Genomic DNA, 17,125 nt, shown 5'->3' with positions numbered 1-17,125 from the left:
GAACCCACACCACTATAAGCAGTCTCGCCGGGGATGTGGACATACAAGGAATAGAAAAGCAAAGTGTACCGAGTTGTAAATCATCTCCCAGGCTAAGGGAGACTGGGAAGGGCAGGTTGGACTACCTCCACTAAGCAATCAATGTAAAACCCTTCAACACAGGTAGGACAACGCCAGTGTTACCCACCTACACAATGAAGAGCTCATATTGCATGAATCAGGGCTAACGAAGGCAAACAAGCATGGCTGCAACAGTGTTCCACCTCTCTAGAAGTGGACCAGCATGACCAAGGTCTTCTCGTGTCTTACCTGTACAGCAAACTGTGGCACAGCAGAATCCTAACCCAGAGAGGGCACAGGCTCTGCTGTTTGATAACATGATTAAAAATGCTTCTTGCCTCTTTTCAGTGTATTTCAGTTTCTGCAGGGCCAGGGTCAAGCCTTGCTTGGACACCAGCCCTCCTGAGATGCAGCTGGTTGGAGATGCAGGGGAAGCTTTAACCTAAGTGACAGGGGAGCCCCAGCCTCCGCTGCTGGAGGCACTCGAAGGAAACACAGAGCCAAACAGATCTGAGGTGGCAAGTCAATACGCAAGAGCCTCCATCAGCTGGACTGGGGAAAAGTGAATTTAGACAGAGCTGAGACTGCACGCGGAGGTGATAGATGACAACCAAACAGGCAAACAGCCTTTTGGGGATGGGATTTCTGTTTGCCAGACTGGACAAATTTGGCCGTGTAAAGATAGCAGTGATGTTCATGTATCTTAGGGGCAGTGCTATAATACAGGTTGCAGTGAGCTAAAACCTGAGATTTACATTGAGTTTTAAAACTCAGCACTCTAGGACTGTCCCATCCTCAGCACTCAGACAATTGCCACTGAGCTTAACCCCGTGGAGAGATGATCCCAGCCCCAGGAGTAGAATATCCCACTCCTGCCTCATCTTTAGCCCCTACAGAGCTTGCAGACCAAGCTTCACTCTTCAAGAAGGGCAAAACTTAAGTGGACCCCCCAGGGCTGCCTGCGGCCGCTCAGATATGAGGCACATCCATTCCTTTCCCAGGAACTTGATCCCAAACGCAAGATAAATAAACTTACAAAACTCTGGCCAGATTTGTGTGGAAAATGCAGCTTTGCAGAAGAAACAGCATTTTAAAACTGTCCTAAGACCAGATTGTCACTTAAGGTCCCACCATCCAAATACGTACTTAGGAGCTGTAACGTCACCTTCATCACAACACCACTAGAAGTGAAGAGCATCCTTCTTGAAGAGCATCACAGATGGATGAACATCTCTGGCTGCTCTGAATCGGCAAACAGCACGGACATCAGCAGAAGTGCTCTCCGTAACACCGTGCCTCACGATGGCATGTGCTGGGCAGTCTCTATAACGCCACAATGCTATTACTTGACAGCCCGATTCCCTGTACATCAGAAGCTTTTGAAAAGCAGTTTATAAGTCTTCCAGGCAAAGACGTCAGCTTCTTCTGAGCTTGTGGTGGGTAAGCTCCTAACCTGGCCAGAGCCAGTCACCCTGTTATAAATAATTGCATCTCTAAATGAGTCCGTCATCGATGCAGAAAGCTGCCCTCCCCGGTTTCCAAACCTCTCGGTCAATCCTAGTCTTGAGGGGACTGAACAAGCCACTCACACCGATGACATAACCCAGTAAAGGTCAACCAGAAAGCCAGGAAAGCAAATTTAACCCTGTCCCCTAAAATCAGATGCTGCCTGTTCCTGGAGGTTCCCCTGGCACCACTTTGGAGGCAGGATCTCTCTGTACCAGGAGTTCATATCCCTTACAATGCGAGTTTTTTTGTGAAAAGAGAGAATCCAAGTAACAGATATTTCCGTCATCCCAGCCCGTCTCTGTCTCCCTCCAAGAAAGAGGGAGCTGAACCCCCAAATTCAGCATGTTTAGGGCAGAGATGCAACCAAGCGGGACAGTTGCTGGTACAGAAGTCACTTGCTGAGGTTAGTGCTGATTTTTCTTTTTTTAAAAGGTTTTACAGCAAACCTGCAATAACTAAATAAATGTATAATCTTTCTGCTTGCATTTCGCTCTGTCTCCCTCCAGTTTCTTTGATGGGTTTTCCTCCTTGATACAATACATTCAGGCACGTTACGTCTAAAACCCAAATCCAGGTTTGCAGTGATCCAGTGCAACTGGACACAACCGATTTCTTAAGAAACCAGTGCTGAAGTAAAGGAAGCCCTGGGGCACAAAGCAATGATTTCACTGCAAAACCTCTGTCCTATATAAACCATGCCAACATCCACTGAAAGCCACAGACAGACCTTGTGCAGGGTTTCTAGAAGCTGTTCCTTCTCTTTGCGCTTGGTTTGATAGGCTCATCCCTTGCAAAAAATCAGGCTACTATTCATTTCTTCCTGCTACAGAGACGCAGCAAGTAATTTCCAGAAAATTACCCACGGATGAACTCATTTTGACTATTTTTGTGCTCAGCAGTCAATTGCAAATGCTTTCAAATGGAGTCAAGAGCTTTGGGCCTTCCTTAACGAAGATTATGAAAGCGTGCTAGTTAGAGCAGCGTAGCCTTGCCACAGTTGGACATCACTACACTATATTTTTCCCCTAATTAGCCACCTTGCCAGGCCTTCAAAAAAAAAAAAAACCAAAACTAAAAACCACTGCACCATTTGTATGTTGGGGAGGCTAATGAAGAAGCTTGCAAAGAATCAAATCTGTTCTGAAGTGTAACTGTGGCCACTGCACACCTCTGGCATTGTGCGCTGAGCTGCACTAAAGGATTTGATCTTTGCTTCGTCAACAAGATTTAAGGATATTTTCTCATCCTTTTGGAAACAGGAGCATAATTTTAATTTTTTTTTAATTTTCCCTCCGTTATCTCTCCTTTCCAGTATCAGTCTCCTCATGAGCCAATAATTGGACTAAAAACACAAGGCATGATTAAAGTGATACCTGAAAAAGTGGTATTTTCCTTCCTGTAAAAAAGATGACCTTTGGAAGTTGCCTGTATGGGATTTAGTGTGGGATCTGCCAGTATGTTGATTTCAGCATTAGTGTCCCATCGTGCCAGGTCACTATGAGGCAATGATGACACTGTATAAAATAAAATGTATCTTTAATCCCTAGGAATTCTAGGTATTTTAGAGAGCATCTGTATCCAGCACTTCCGGAAACAGCTGAACTAGACTGAAAGGAAGGGAAAAAGCGCAAAACAAAAAGAGAAAAAAAAAATAAAGGATTGCCTTGGACAACAGGATAAACTCATAAGCAAAAAGCCATTAGAAATTTAATAACTAGATACAGGAGACGAGACCTCATTGTTGTTGTACTGCACGCAAAAAAGCTGAAGCTTGATTTAATGAAAGACTACCTAAACTTACATAGATTTATTTCAATGAACACAAGCCTTTCCTCGGGTCTGACAGAAGATGCTAATTGTGATTGTTTGTTACTATCGATCGGACCATCAGACAGGCTAACTGGCCATATTTTTAATAGGTGGGTGTGCATAAGACGTACAGAAAACCAAATGCTTCTTGATTTCAGCAGCCCAAGCAGTACAAACCAAAGCATTTCAGAGCCCTTAAAAAACAAAGCCATCCCAAATAGGTGGTGGCAAAGTTTTGGTACCCGAGATAAGACGAAATAAAGGCCCTCAAAACCACCAAGAAAACAAAACCCCCAAAACAACAGAAAGAAATCACTAGTTCTTCATTAGCTGAAAGCTCTCCAACAAGCCACAATCCCATCCAGAAGTCTTCATTACTGTTTCTATTGATAGTTGGCACCACAAGATGACAAAACAGCATCTCTGTGAGAACGCCAACATATATTGGAGGCTTCAACCTTCAGGTGCCAAAAAAAAAATTAAATAAAAACTCCACATGTGCAAGGCCATATTTGCTGGAATTTTCCTGGGAATAGAATGACACACTCCCTGTCGAGGCAAAACATTCCCATGCAGTAACCCAAGAGGCAACTCCTAAGCGCAATGAGACGTTGGCTGCCCACCAAGGCACTTTGTCCCAGCAATGGGTACTTTTCCACTCCGGAGTTGTACGAAGCCAATGAGTCAGCACCGCCGAAAAATGCTCCTCCGGCACGGTGCCTGCACTCAGCAAGGAGATGGACATCGTCTGCCGTGCAGGAAGGAGCTCGACGGCATGAGCGCTGCATGCTTCGCGGCACACGGACAGCTGTTTTGGCACAGTCTCTCTCAGTGCTTTTAAGACATGCCGAAAACCAGCTGTACGGGTGGCTTGCCAAAAGCATTTATTTCAATGCTATTTGTAGCCGCCAGCTCTGAAATCAAGAGCTGTTCTTGCCTCCGACATGCTTGGATGGTTTCCACAGGTTTAGCCTGATTGTTTTTAGACCAACCAGTATCCTTCTGGTCCCAGTAACGGGAGGTGAGTTTCCAGACTTCATGAAGGTTTCCAAGGAGACAGATAGAGCTCTTGCTCAGATAAGTCCTTGCTATTATTAATCCTTTGGGTGATTTACCTACAATTTGAGATCAAAGATCATCATGATGACCCTAATTATTTTTATAAGGAACGTATATTTAGGACTAACAACCTAAAAGCAAGTAGGATTCAACATTATGGACAGCACCTTCTTCAGATCCCAAAAGCAAAGACAACCTGCCTCAATCCAAAGCACCATGCGAGGAAAGACATTTGGGAGAAGACTTTAAAGGTGCAAATGGCCGTAGAAGTTGGTGTCCTACTGAAGTTCCTAATTTCCATCTCAGATTTGGTCCCAGCTTTTACCTCCTACCCTTGTTTTGGGTTATCCTCAGCATAAGTGGCATATTTACTATCACAGGGAGAAGGCAGTCAAGTCTATTGCCACTGAAAACAAAATGCAACTAGATTTCTGTAAGAAGAATAAAAGAGATGGAAGACCAAAGACAACAGACATCTGCTCATAAAACCATCTGAAAAGCTTAACATATTAACATGCAAAATTTACAGAGAACCCCATCTTATGTTTTGGGGTGTCAGATGATTCCTGTACCCATCAGGACAAGACCCTTTCAAACCAACAGACATCAAGCGAGGGCTGGAGCCCTCGATTCCCAGCACATTGCTGCCACAACCCTGATGCTCTCCTGATGGGAGTCCAGAAGGACAGAAACAGATCTGGAGGCTGAATAGTTCATTTTAAAAGAGCCTTTGAAAAGAAACTGATTGATGAACTAAACGCCTGCTAAGAGAAAGGGTTTTCAGACAGCACCCTGATGGGAACGGACATTTAGCATAGCGAAAAGTGGGCATGACTGGATGACATTTAGGCAAGGGAAGGTAGGAGTCGTCATAGGGAAGAGCCTTTCTAGCGGTGAATTAAAGCTTGTGGGGGAACAGGATGATACCAAAGGGATGTTGCTTGGAGGAGCATTACCACTACAGACAAACGGTCAGCCAGTGTAGAACCAGTAGCTCTCCTGTACTGCAAAAAGCCACGCTTCCTCTAGCTACAGATAGCCAGGACGGATTCTGATTTTCTCTTACTACTTAAAATGCAAGGACTTTTTCCCTCCTCCAGTGTTTCAAGACAAACTATGAGCCATATGGCCTCTGTTCCTCACTTTTTTTCCTCCACAGAACAAGGACAGCAGTTGAGTCGCGCTCACACAGACGCTATGAATACTGCTCTTAAAAATCCTAAAGGGACAAGAGAAGAGAGACAGGCTGTGCGCATGCACGGAGGAAAGCAGGCTCTGGAGTGCAAAGGAAGATCGGTGCCCCTGTTCGAGGAGCAGGCTGCATGCACTGATGGATCAGTATCCCTCAGCACTGTATCCCTCAGGAAGTGCACACATCTACAGCTTTCCTGGGAAACTCTCCATCTCACCACCTTTTGCCCCATATGCCATGGTCCCAACAAATCCTTTATTTCAGGACAACAAGCGTCTCCATCCATCCCATGGATCTCTTTTGCTGGCTTTTGTCAGAAGAGCACTCAGTTGCATTTGTGTCTTTCTGGTATAAGAGCGTTGGACATGCAGATGCAATATTATGGACCCAGTCCTGCCAGCCAGGGAAAGCAACCAGCTCTCAGGCTCTATCAGAGAGCATATTTGTCTGCACAGCAAATCACATTTGTCTTGCTTCAGGAGATTTGAAGGCAAATATTGCATCGCTTTTTATCATCTCCAGTCCCACTAGATCTAGTTTCACCTCAGGTCCCAAACTCCCAGGCTCTGCAGACTTTTGATCTTGACGTTGCCCAAGGGAGGATGTCTGCGTCCTACAGCCCAGTCTCCAGACTCTTCTCTGGGCTATTTCCTCCTCCCCAGCTCCACTTGGCCATTTCTCCAAACTAAATCTACGTACAGTTGGGCTCAACAGCAAAAGCGTAGCAAGCAGCCCAGTGAAACAAGACCCTATTAGCAGAAATGCCTTCTGGCAAGGCTTTAAAATCATTAGTTTCCAAGCAGATATGACTTAGTGCAACCCGAGGACTCGCACTGTAGGTGGAGCTCTTCAAATGCAAGGTGACATTTGATATAGTGAAAAGCTAGGCATAGATGGAAGCACAGAAGGCAGCTTTGACCACCTCTTTCTGGTCCTCATCTTTCTTATCCCATCTCAGCTTTGCCATTCAAGGGCACAGTCGGAGGACACTCTCTACACATACAGCAAAGGCAAAGCAGTTGGATAAACCTACTGCCAGCTCATCATGGGACATGCAGACTATTGCTTGGAGGTTGGAACAAGGCTCGCTAGTCTCTGATCTTGCTTCTTGAGGGCTTCAGAACAGACCATCTGCTGCTAACAGACAACCAGCTCTGTGTATCAGGGAATGGTGAAGGGGAGGGATGCACCCTGCTGAACAACACCTGGGCCACAGTTCCACACGCAGCACTGAGTGTCCTCCACCATAGCTCTTGATCAACCATTGCAACCCTCTGCACCCTAACATGCAAGCAGCATCTTCCCAGATAGGTTTATTCCACACTGCAAGGAGTGTTTGCTGGCTCCAAAGAAGAACATGAAGCAAAGCAAAAGGCCAAGTCTCTGCTGGGAGTCTTGCCATAAACCTTGGGATAAGGTTTATGTAAACTGTTTGGAAGATAGAAGGAATTTGTCTGCTGTTTAGTTTCTTTAGAAGGCTATGGGGGGCACACAGGCCTGGAAACCCCACAGGAAGAAAATCTCCTAACAGGTTTTGTGATTTCCTGCCATGCAGAAAGCCTGCAGAGCAGAAGTTCTCACTTGGCTTCTTCTGGCCTTCATGGTTGGTACAAACTCAGTAGGATAGGAAAGAGCATTTATCATGCCCAGAACTTCATTCCACCACCCACAGAGGCAATATAGTTAAAAGAGTGATGCAAATTAAGCTGGCATTTCAAGAGATTGCTTAAAGAAAGAAATCATTAAAAATAAAGAGAACTAAAATAAAATACTTCTGTGTCATGACAAGTGTTTATCTCACCTAGCAAACTCCCCTAGTGCACACTCTTGGACTTGGAGAGGAGCTCAAGCACGCTCCAGCCTGCCAAATAGGTTCTGACAGCCTATACAAATACATTTTTCTGCTTTGAACGTCAGCAAAAAAGTTAGTTGCACGACCTAAAAAAAAAAAAACAACAACCAAACCTGTTCGCAAGGCCCATGCCTACACTGCAGTATGCTATCTCGTCTGAAGTCAATCAACCAGCAGAGAGAGATGGAGGTACAACTATGCAACAGACCTCCGTACAGAAGCACCCAGACCAGAGACCCAGGCCAGTACGTCCAAACACCACAGGACAGTGTTATCCAAGCCCAGGGCTGTGCCCAAGCCAATAGGCTCCATCTTTAGCCTGGACATGTCCAGAAACCTTGGAGAAGAAAGTACTATATAATTATGATTTCAAGGTCTACCCAGAGGCAGATGACAGGAATGTTTCATCACCTCACCCAGTCTCATGATGATCTGCATTGCAAGAGTACCGTGCAGTCATGTAGGGTCAGCACAGCTTGTTTGTGTGTTTGTTTTTCCAGATTGCCACATACTCAAGGCATCTTGCTGTGAGCTCAGTTTAACCACTGCTGGTGAGGTCCTGCAAAGGGCACGAAGACTGAGCCTCAAGCTCTAAAAAAAAAATTAAATAATAAAAAAAAAAAATCACAAACTTCTACTGCTGCAGCTCAAGGGCCAAGCCTGGAGAGCAAAAACCAGCAGAACTAACAGCCAGAAAAAATGGAATGGCACAAACCACCCTGAGCAAGGCAAGGATTGCCCTTTTGTTTGTAAGGCATCTAGAACATCTGGGGTGTGACTTGACTCTGGCTTCATGTACTGATTTATGACCGCAGTAATTCTAGCCAGGAGGGGTGCCTCAAAGCTACGTTTGCCATATATATTCTCTGGAGAGCAGCCTGGAGACCATCAGATCCGGTACCATCCTTTACACAGGCAGAAGAGTCAGACAACACAGTACTAATAATGTGAGCCTACTCACCATCGGTGCTCCGCGGTGACCTATAATGGCTGGCTTCGGTCCCAGAGCCGCCTTCTCCATTATGCAAGGGGACGAGATGGTGAGGGGGACGAGGTAAAGTGCAACTACAACTGCGAGGTATGCAGTGAACATCAGCATCTGAGAAGCTGAGACGGAAAGAGAGAGAAAGAGCTGGTGAAAATGGTGGTCCTGACCTCCTCACACCACAGGAGCAAAGTCAAGACACCTTCGTCTTCCTCCAGAGGAGAGACTGGTCTACAGCCATTGCCCCTAGTACAACAGCAGAGCTCTGTGTTTAGGGAAAAACATATCCTATTTTTAAAAAAATCTCTTTGAGCTAATCAAGTCCTGAGGGAGGTTTTCACTTCATTTCGTACTGGGGAAACAAAAGTTAAGCGAATTGCTTAAAGTCCCAGCAATGTAGCCCAAAACACTGCTGATTCCCAGTCCTTTGGGTGGGACAGCACCAAATTTTGCTCTGCCTGACAGCAGAAATAGTTCACCAGTTAAACATATCTACAAATAAGTCACAGCACCATGTCGGTGCATTTAATATCACTTGGCTTTACATCACTTGTGTTTACATTGGTGGTTCACCAACATCACCCATTTCAGCCAGGGCAACGCCACTTTAACTGCTTCTGCATTAGGATTTGTGCCAGCCAGAACTGAGTTAATTTGCAATAATGTTTTACTGATTTAAGCTGGACATGTTTAAATAAATCCTTGGGTTGGGAGGGTGCTGTACTCCCCGGGGTCTCTGCAAGAGGCAATATTACAAGACCAGCAAATGCAGCAAAGAGGGCGCTGGCTGCAGCACTTGGGGCCAGATGAGCAGTCCTGCCGCCCACGCCATGCCTTAGCCGCCCGCCTCCGACTACCAGTGACTCCTCACAAAGTCCAAAGTATCTGGGAATCTTTTGAAGGTGCTGACAGCGCAACAGAAACACCCCTTGTACCCAACAGACATGTATCCCTTATAAAGAACAACAGGCACCTTTGAACTCCTGAGCTATTTGGAGTCACTTGAAACCACAGATATTAAAGCAGAAGACCTCATTTTTTATTTTTTTTATTATTATTTATTTTGCAAATTCATTAAGGCTTTGGAACTCGAGGGAGGACCTCCAAAAAAACCCTTTAAAACAAATATTTGCAATGGACGCAAGATGGAGAAGGTGGGGTTTTTTTTTTTTTTAGGGGAAGGACAGAACAGCCCAGCTCTGGTCCTGACCACAACTGATCTGGTTTCACACATAAATAAGCTGCTTTTTGCTTCCAGCATCTAATAGCCTCATTCAGACATGTTCCTACAAGCCAGAAAGTAACACTAGTAACTTTGCCAGCTAATTTTTCCTCCTCTCTGGAAGAGATGTCAATCACCCACAGAGCACTCAAGGAACTGAATGGCATCTTGCTAAGCGAGCTCACGCTGCGTTCTGCACCATAAAGGTATGGTGCCCTGGAGTTTTGTGTTACCGGCATCAAAACCTCCAGACGGACACAGGACGTGATCCTGACCCAGTTCTTGCTCACCCCAGGAACACCACACACTAGCCAGGCTTTGAAAGTCAGCCTAATTGTCAGCAAAGTCTCAGGCTGCGCAAAGAATCTGGTCCCTTCCTTCCTGGTACTCCAGTTTAGGGATTAAACAGCTCAGATTCAGACTAAAGGCAAGCACCACATGAAATGCACGGGCTTCCAAATATTTTTAGCATTGGACTGCACCCACAAGGAAAGGATGGCCCAGCATGGGTCACAAACCATGTTAAAATGGAGCTGAAGACCTCACCCAGCCATGCATATGTGGGAACTGAGACCATGCACAAAAAACCTGAAAAGAAATACATGCATGGTTGGTTGGTCTGTATGGAAGAAGCTCTCCTGGTGACCACCCAAGCCAAGTGCAGGACAGATAAATTGCCCACTTTCTACAACATGACACCAACAACAACAACGTTTAGACGCAAGCCTTCCTTCTCCATTCCTCCTGCTCTTAGTGACCACTCCAGCCTAGTTTGGGCTCCTGGAAGAGCATGTTGCTCACGCTGCTGTTTGCTACTCAAGGCTTCCATGGATGCTTTGAGTCCAATGTCTTCTATCTGACCGCAAAAGCAAGTTTTGAAAACAAGCTACTACCTTTTAAAACACTGTAGCTGTTCAAAAACTTTCTGTTCTCCAGGTTCGGAAAAAGCAGCATAGGGGGAACAAAAAAAAAAAACCCAAAACCAAAAACACCAGTGTAAGTTTGCTCAGTAAAAAAGCCAGTTGAAGATTGTCACGTGCCTCAAAAACGACAAGAACAGATTGTTGCACCAATGACTGCAGCTGCACCAGTTATTTCCAAAAGTTTAGTATTAGTGAGTGAAATCTTATTTCCCCATTACAAGCGACTGTAGGTTCTCTCAGAGATTTCAGTTCTTCCCTTCCATTTTTAACACCACCATGTCAAACATATCTGTACCAAAAAGTCTGTAAACTCCTCCAGGTAAGATACCTTTCACAAGTAAAATGACCTTGAAGTAACTTTAAGATCCAATGGTACAGAAGAGATGAATGTTTTTCCTTAAAAACAAACAAAAAAACCCCCGAACCCAGGAGCAGAAAAAGAGAAGGAAAACAGCTCCCTGGCTTATTAAAAACAAACAAACAAAAAGCCATTTTCAGGGAACTCAGCTGCAAGAGAAAAAAGTATGAGGAATTCAGAAGGAGCACATGCAGTCTCTGCTCTAGGCGTAACCGCAAATCCTCCCTCAACTGGCAGGCTAATTACATGCTAGGACATATTTAAGAAGAACCAGGTACAGCTTTATTGGCATATTTATGAATTAAGGCAGAGCAATTCTTTCTTTGAAAGGTCTCTCTGGATATCAAAAATCTTTCCATCTTCAGACACCGTTTCCTCATTCTTAACTCCCACTTCTTGGAAGTCTTTCGCAAGTGCTGCCAAATCCTTCCAGGGCTTGTATTTTGCTGCAGGTTAAATACCAATTAAAATAATTTTTCTGGAGCTGGCACAAATGTCTGAGAACATCCATGGACGCCCTGAAGAAAAACACTTCTGAGGGCACGGAAGGATCAAATTATTTCGTAAGAAAACCTAGAGGAACAGCTCAGGTTTGGGAGAACCCCTGCCAACGAGGTAGGACAGGGGAGATGCACAGAAGAGCTTATTTCAGTGGACAGGGCCATCAACAAGAGCAGCTGGGTTCAGTGTGTCCTTCACCACTCTGCTCTCTTACACCTTTGACCATGTCTCAGCGTGCATTTAAGGCAGCACCTAACCATCAGGGGACCAGATCTCTACTGAGCCCTCTAGGTGCTTCTCCATCACAAGTGACAAGTCCATGAAGGCTTTCACCTGCACTTCTAGGTGGATCTGGCTTTTGAAGAAGAGCCAAGGAGATGGGGGAAGGGAGAAGTGCTTATAAGATCCAGAGAAGAACACGGCACATTAGCTGCGGAGGGTGCATTTATGTTTTCTAAAGCAGACTGATGGAAATACGGATGCTTTTATTCATTGCATCATTGAAAACAGCCCTTTCACCTCCAACCCTGGTGCGCTTCTGACCACAAAGCAGCAACTGTGGGATCTGGATGCACCCCAGACCAGATTCACCCACTCCAGTTTCAGCCAGGTTACTCTAGGACAGCATCCACCTCCCCAGCGCGGCTGAGCCGGAGGCTGCTGAGCCCAGGGAAGGAACCAGCACTGCCTCCTGCCACCTGGTTCCCAACGGGAGGACTCAACACCCCAACAGCCACCCACCAGCCCCTAACCACCACGGAAGGACATGAGTGGTACTCACTGGCTTTCTCCGTTCGTGCAAACTGCCCCGCTATCAACCACGACAGGGCCGTGACCGCCACAAGCGCTCCTATGTGCAAGAAAGGGGCTGTGGCCTGCAGGACACAAGAACAGGAGAGAAAAAATGATGACAAACACCCCAGCACCTTGCAAATTCATTGATCTTGCAGGCTCCATAGTACATCAGACCACTCTGTTTCCAGTTGAATTTCACACCATTCCTACATCAGGCTCCTGCATCTGTTTTGGCCATCTCTTCTTCCAAAACATGCCTTTGGCACTCAGGCCACTGTGAAGGCAAAGCAGGAAAGCTCTAAATCCCTTCTTGGGGAAGAGCTCACCCAATAACACACATATTTGGAAAAAGCCCCTTAGACACCATGCAAATTCAAGTAAGGCTCCTGGTGCCACCAAGTTTTAAATTTCTTGTAGTCCAGTTGAACATTGGTCAATGGCTCAATGTCCGGATGGAGATCAGTGACGAGTGGTGTCCCTCAGGGGTCCATACTGGGACCAGTACTGTTTAGTATCTTCATCAGTGACATAGGCAGTGGGATGGAGTGCACCCTCAGCAAATTTGCAAACGACACCAAGCTGAGTGGTGAGGTTGACACACCTGTGGGACAGGATGCCATCCAGAGGGACCTGGACAAGCTCGAGAAGTGGGCCCACATGAACCTCATGAGGTTCAACAAGGCCAAGTGCAAGGACCTGCACCTGGGTCAGCGCAACCCCCAGTATCCATACAGGCTGGGGGATGAAGGGATTGAGAGCAACCCTGAGGAGAAGGACTTGGGGGTACGGGTGGATGACAAGCTGGACATGACCCGGCAACGTGGGCTCACAGCCCAGAAAGCCAACCCTATCCTGGGCTGCATCACCAGCAGCGTGGCCAGCAGGTCGAGGGAGGGGATTCTGCCCCTCTGCTCCGCTCTGGTGAGACCCCACCTGGAGTGCTGCGTTCAGCTCTGGGGTCCTCAGCACAGGAAAGACACGGACCTGTTAGAGCGGGTCCAGAGGGGACCACCAAAGTGATCAGAGGGGGTGCAACATCTCTCCTATGAGGACAGGCTGAGAGAGTTGGGGTTGTCCAGCCTGGAGAAGAGAAGGCTCCGGGGAGACCTTATTGCAGCCTTTCAATACTTAAAGGGGGCTTGTAAGAAAGAGGGGACAGACTTTTTAGCAGGGCCTGTAGCGATAGGACAAGGGGGAATGGTTTTAAACTGAAAGAGGGGAGATTCAGACTAGATATAAGGAAGACTTTACAATGAGGGTGGTGAGGCACTGGCACAGGTTCCCAGAGAGGTGGGAGATGCCCCATCCCTGGAAACGTTCCAGGCCAGGTTGGACGGGGCTCTGAGCAACCTGATCTGGTTGAACATGTCCCTGCTCATTGCAGGGGGGTTGGACTAGATGACCTTTAAAGGTCCCTTCCAACCCAAACTATTCTATGATTCTATGAACACACTGGACTGTATCACTGTGGTGTATCACCACGAGAGAAAGTTTGAGATGGATCCTCTGAATCATGCTTCTGTTCCCCAACTGCCTGCCTAAATCTTTAAAAAACAAGAAAAGGGAAGCACTTCTGAAATTAGTCACTTGTGTGAATGCTATTTTTCCCCCCTTGTATTTGCATATATTTGTGTAGTCCCAAATATACAGCAGTGATTACCAGTAAAATCACCAGTAAAACCTCTCAAGCCTTTCATGAGCAAAATATTTTTGGACCCCTTTTTGAGGAAGAGGAAAAAAGGAATAGAGAGCAGGTCTATCACAAAATTAAGTTTGTAACTATTTTCCTCTAATACTTATATAGCCCTGCAGCATACCACAAGTCTTTCTTAAAACAGGACTAAAGCACAGAAGTTGCATTCTTTTTTAGATATATATAAATGTATGTGCAACGTAAAAACAAACCCAGAGTACTCCTCCCATAGAACTGGGAAGAGCATGATGCTCCAGGCCTGGACACCAACATCCAGAGCATTGCTAGCCAAACCAAGAGGAGGAATTGCCCTCTCCCTCCAGCAACTATGAGTCACACCCAGCCTCAGTATTTTCCACCTCAAACTCTGCAGCCAAACCCTGGTTTGAGTTTAAAGGAAAGAGCCCAGGAGACGGAGACAGAGTGATACAGCGGTCTTCAGGACTCCACGGGAGTTTTGCTGCCAATGTTCTCATTGCCAAGATTTCAATATTGGGAGTGACAAACATCAAGACAGGGTTTTATACAGGAGAAAGACACAAAGTCCATGACACGTAGCTGCACTGGCCCCTTTCCCCACCCAGAGAAGCATCCTTGCAGACAACTTACTTGCAGTGAAATAAATACCATCTCCCATTCGTCATCCCAAAGCTGTGCTATTGATGACATGGTCACCACGGTAGTTATCAAGGTCGTCATCAGGCCAATCTGCAACAAATATGACAGTATTTACATACTGGAGCCTATCATTATCACATAAGTTTTACAGATTGGAAAATGGAGAGAGAACACTTTTGTACGTAATACAAGGCCTAAAACAACTAGCCTTAGGACCCACAAGGAAAGAGGTTGGACTTGCGTGCTGCCTCCCCTTTTCCACCACTGGAGATATAACACTGGGCTAAATAGTCCCAGGAGGGCACATCTCATGATCTCTCACTTTCTTCACACAGTGGCCAAGGGTACGGAAAGATCAGGTGATTTGCTTTGACAACAAACTGGATCAAAACCAGCTTAAATAGAGATTGGGTTCCGCCAGGCAACTTCAGGAGGTGATCCCAGACTCTCCTGGCCCTGCTGCAACAGCCTGTGATGCACCAGTGCTACGGAAGGTTGGCGGCCTTTGCTCAACTTGACTGTCCAACACTTCTGTGCAGACATAAACCTTGAACACACCCAACAGACAACGAACATTGCACTTGAGTAAAGGGTGAACACGTGTGCAAGCAAGGCGTGCATCCCCATCACTAAGCAATCATCTTGAGGTGGTTCAAGCACAACTTCGTGCATGGATGTGACTTCACCTGGGTCTGAAATGGCAATAACTGTGCAGTCAGCATCCAAGCCATGTTGACAGAGCAGTTATAACAGATATTGCGGCTTGAGAAGAGGCTCTGGATGAGACAGTGGCTGAACTGAGACAGCAGGCCAAGACCCAGTCCATCAGCCACCTCCCCCCAGCCTCCCTCCCCCTCCACGTGGAAGCACTCAGAAGTCTGAGTGGAGCAGTCAAAAAGAAAATGTCACCTCCATTTTGAAGGCAAAAAAGTTCAAACCATCAAAAACTGCCATAGAAATAACTCCAGCTGTAAAGACCTAAAATCTGGGCTGTCTATCAAAAAATAGTTCCCCATTCTCCACCGCTCTGTCTGGTATCTCAGTCTCTGCTGTTCCGGATGCCTGCCGGATTCAAAGGATGCTGTTGCTCTTTGCCTCGATCTCATGTACTGTCTAGATCTGAAATCTGTGTGGGAGACTTGGACAGAAAAGGCCAACTGATACATAGCAATGAATTGATCATCTAGGATGCACAGGACTTCTCTAGACCAATTTCAGATTTTCTTAATACCTTAGACACGCAAATGAAAAACCCACATTCCCAACATTTACAGAAATCACTTTTGTACTTAAGGACAGGATTCTCTTTCTAGTTTATCCTCAGTTCCCACCTGCTGTTCCTCTCCTAGATGCCCACAAGACAGACCTGCCAACAGCACAAGAGGTGTCCGTAGGACAGCAGTGGCTTACCCTGAGCCTCCAGCTTTTGGGGAACATGAACAAAGCACATGGGGCAGCAGAAGGGGCCAAGAGATCCAGCTGCCCCAGGTTGAAGAGGATCCCTGAGCCAAAAGGCTGCATTCAAACCACTTGCTAACCCTAACCAACCCATTTCTGCACATCCAAGGAAGGATGGGGTTTGCTTGCCTGTTTAAAAGACAGCCCTCAGTGACCTATAGTGGCAAGCCACACTATTTCAAGAGATTTCCTCGTTAAGGACTTCTGAACTAATAAAAGCACAAAGCAATGCATGTGGACAACTGCACTTTGCCATGGGGCCTTGCATGCAGTAGTCATTCTGCTCCCCCATCCTGTGGTCAGAGCTCTGGGCCGCCTGCCAGAGTGTAACACCAGCACACAACCCGGGTTGAATCTACTTTTCATCCGTTTTATATCTCCCAAAACTGAACTCCAAATGCAGCAGCAGCAGCAGCAGAGGACTTTGTCAACTAGATTTCTTCAGTACAGCCCTAATTCCCCTTGATGTCGCTGCCCTGTGCAGCACAGAGGTGTCAGATACACAAGTGTATCTCCATTCCATCATTTCCTCCTCCCATCAGCTCCAGTTTATCACTTCTTACCCTCCCCCCATGCATTGCCAACTTGGCTTACAACCCGCAGCTCTTTTTGCAGGATTACAGGAGAAAATTGGAAGGAATCGTGCGGTTTGCGCATACCAGCCTTTCCCACATGCTTTAATCTATATTTGAAGGTAATTCAGCATGGTTGCAGAGAAGAATATTAACTTATTCCAGTCTCTTATCTCAACCTCCGTAGAAAGCTGAGGGAGGTGTGGGGAAGGCAAGAGAGAGACAGAGCAACACATTGAGTTGTGATGAAATGTGGACTTTTTTGGAAGAAGGGAAGGAAGGGTGGGTTTCTGTAGGCAAGAACTAACTGATCTCCACCAACACATTCCTCTTCTGGACTTACTCATCCAAACCCACCAGCCACCTGGAGCGCGTCTGAAAAATACCATTTCCCCCAATGAAGAAACATATGTTAGACTCAAGAATCGACAATTTATTTTCCAGTAGCAGTCAGACGGTCCCCGCCCCCTCTTTGCATTGCATCCCCTCCTCCCGAGGAAGTATAATTTTGATCGTTTC

The 17,125-nt window shown here is 46.3% G+C and overlaps 1 protein-coding gene across 2 annotated transcripts in view; it reads right to left on the bottom strand.

Annotated features, from left to right (window-relative positions):
• GDPD5 (glycerophosphodiester phosphodiesterase domain containing 5) overlaps positions 1–17,125 on the bottom strand; it is a 173,997-nt gene that overhangs the window by 23,627 nt on the left and 133,245 nt on the right. For both annotated transcript variants that reach the window (XM_050913564.1, XM_050913572.1), the window contains exons 6-8: positions 14,568–14,666; positions 12,252–12,345; positions 8,443–8,588 (exon numbers count right to left, since the gene is read on the bottom strand). In XM_050913564.1, coding sequence (XP_050769521.1) covers positions 8,443–8,588; positions 12,252–12,345; positions 14,568–14,666 — 339 coding nt within the window. The remainder of the gene's footprint in view (positions 1–8,442; positions 8,589–12,251; positions 12,346–14,567; positions 14,667–17,125) is intronic.

This window comes from Gymnogyps californianus, chromosome 1 (assembly GCF_018139145.2).
Source record: "Gymnogyps californianus isolate 813 chromosome 1, ASM1813914v2, whole genome shotgun sequence".
NCBI classification, from domain to species: Eukaryota; Metazoa; Chordata; class Aves; order Accipitriformes; family Cathartidae; genus Gymnogyps; species Gymnogyps californianus.
The sequence above is the reverse complement of the archived record's forward strand: the minus strand, read 5'-3'. Positions and strand labels throughout refer to the sequence as shown.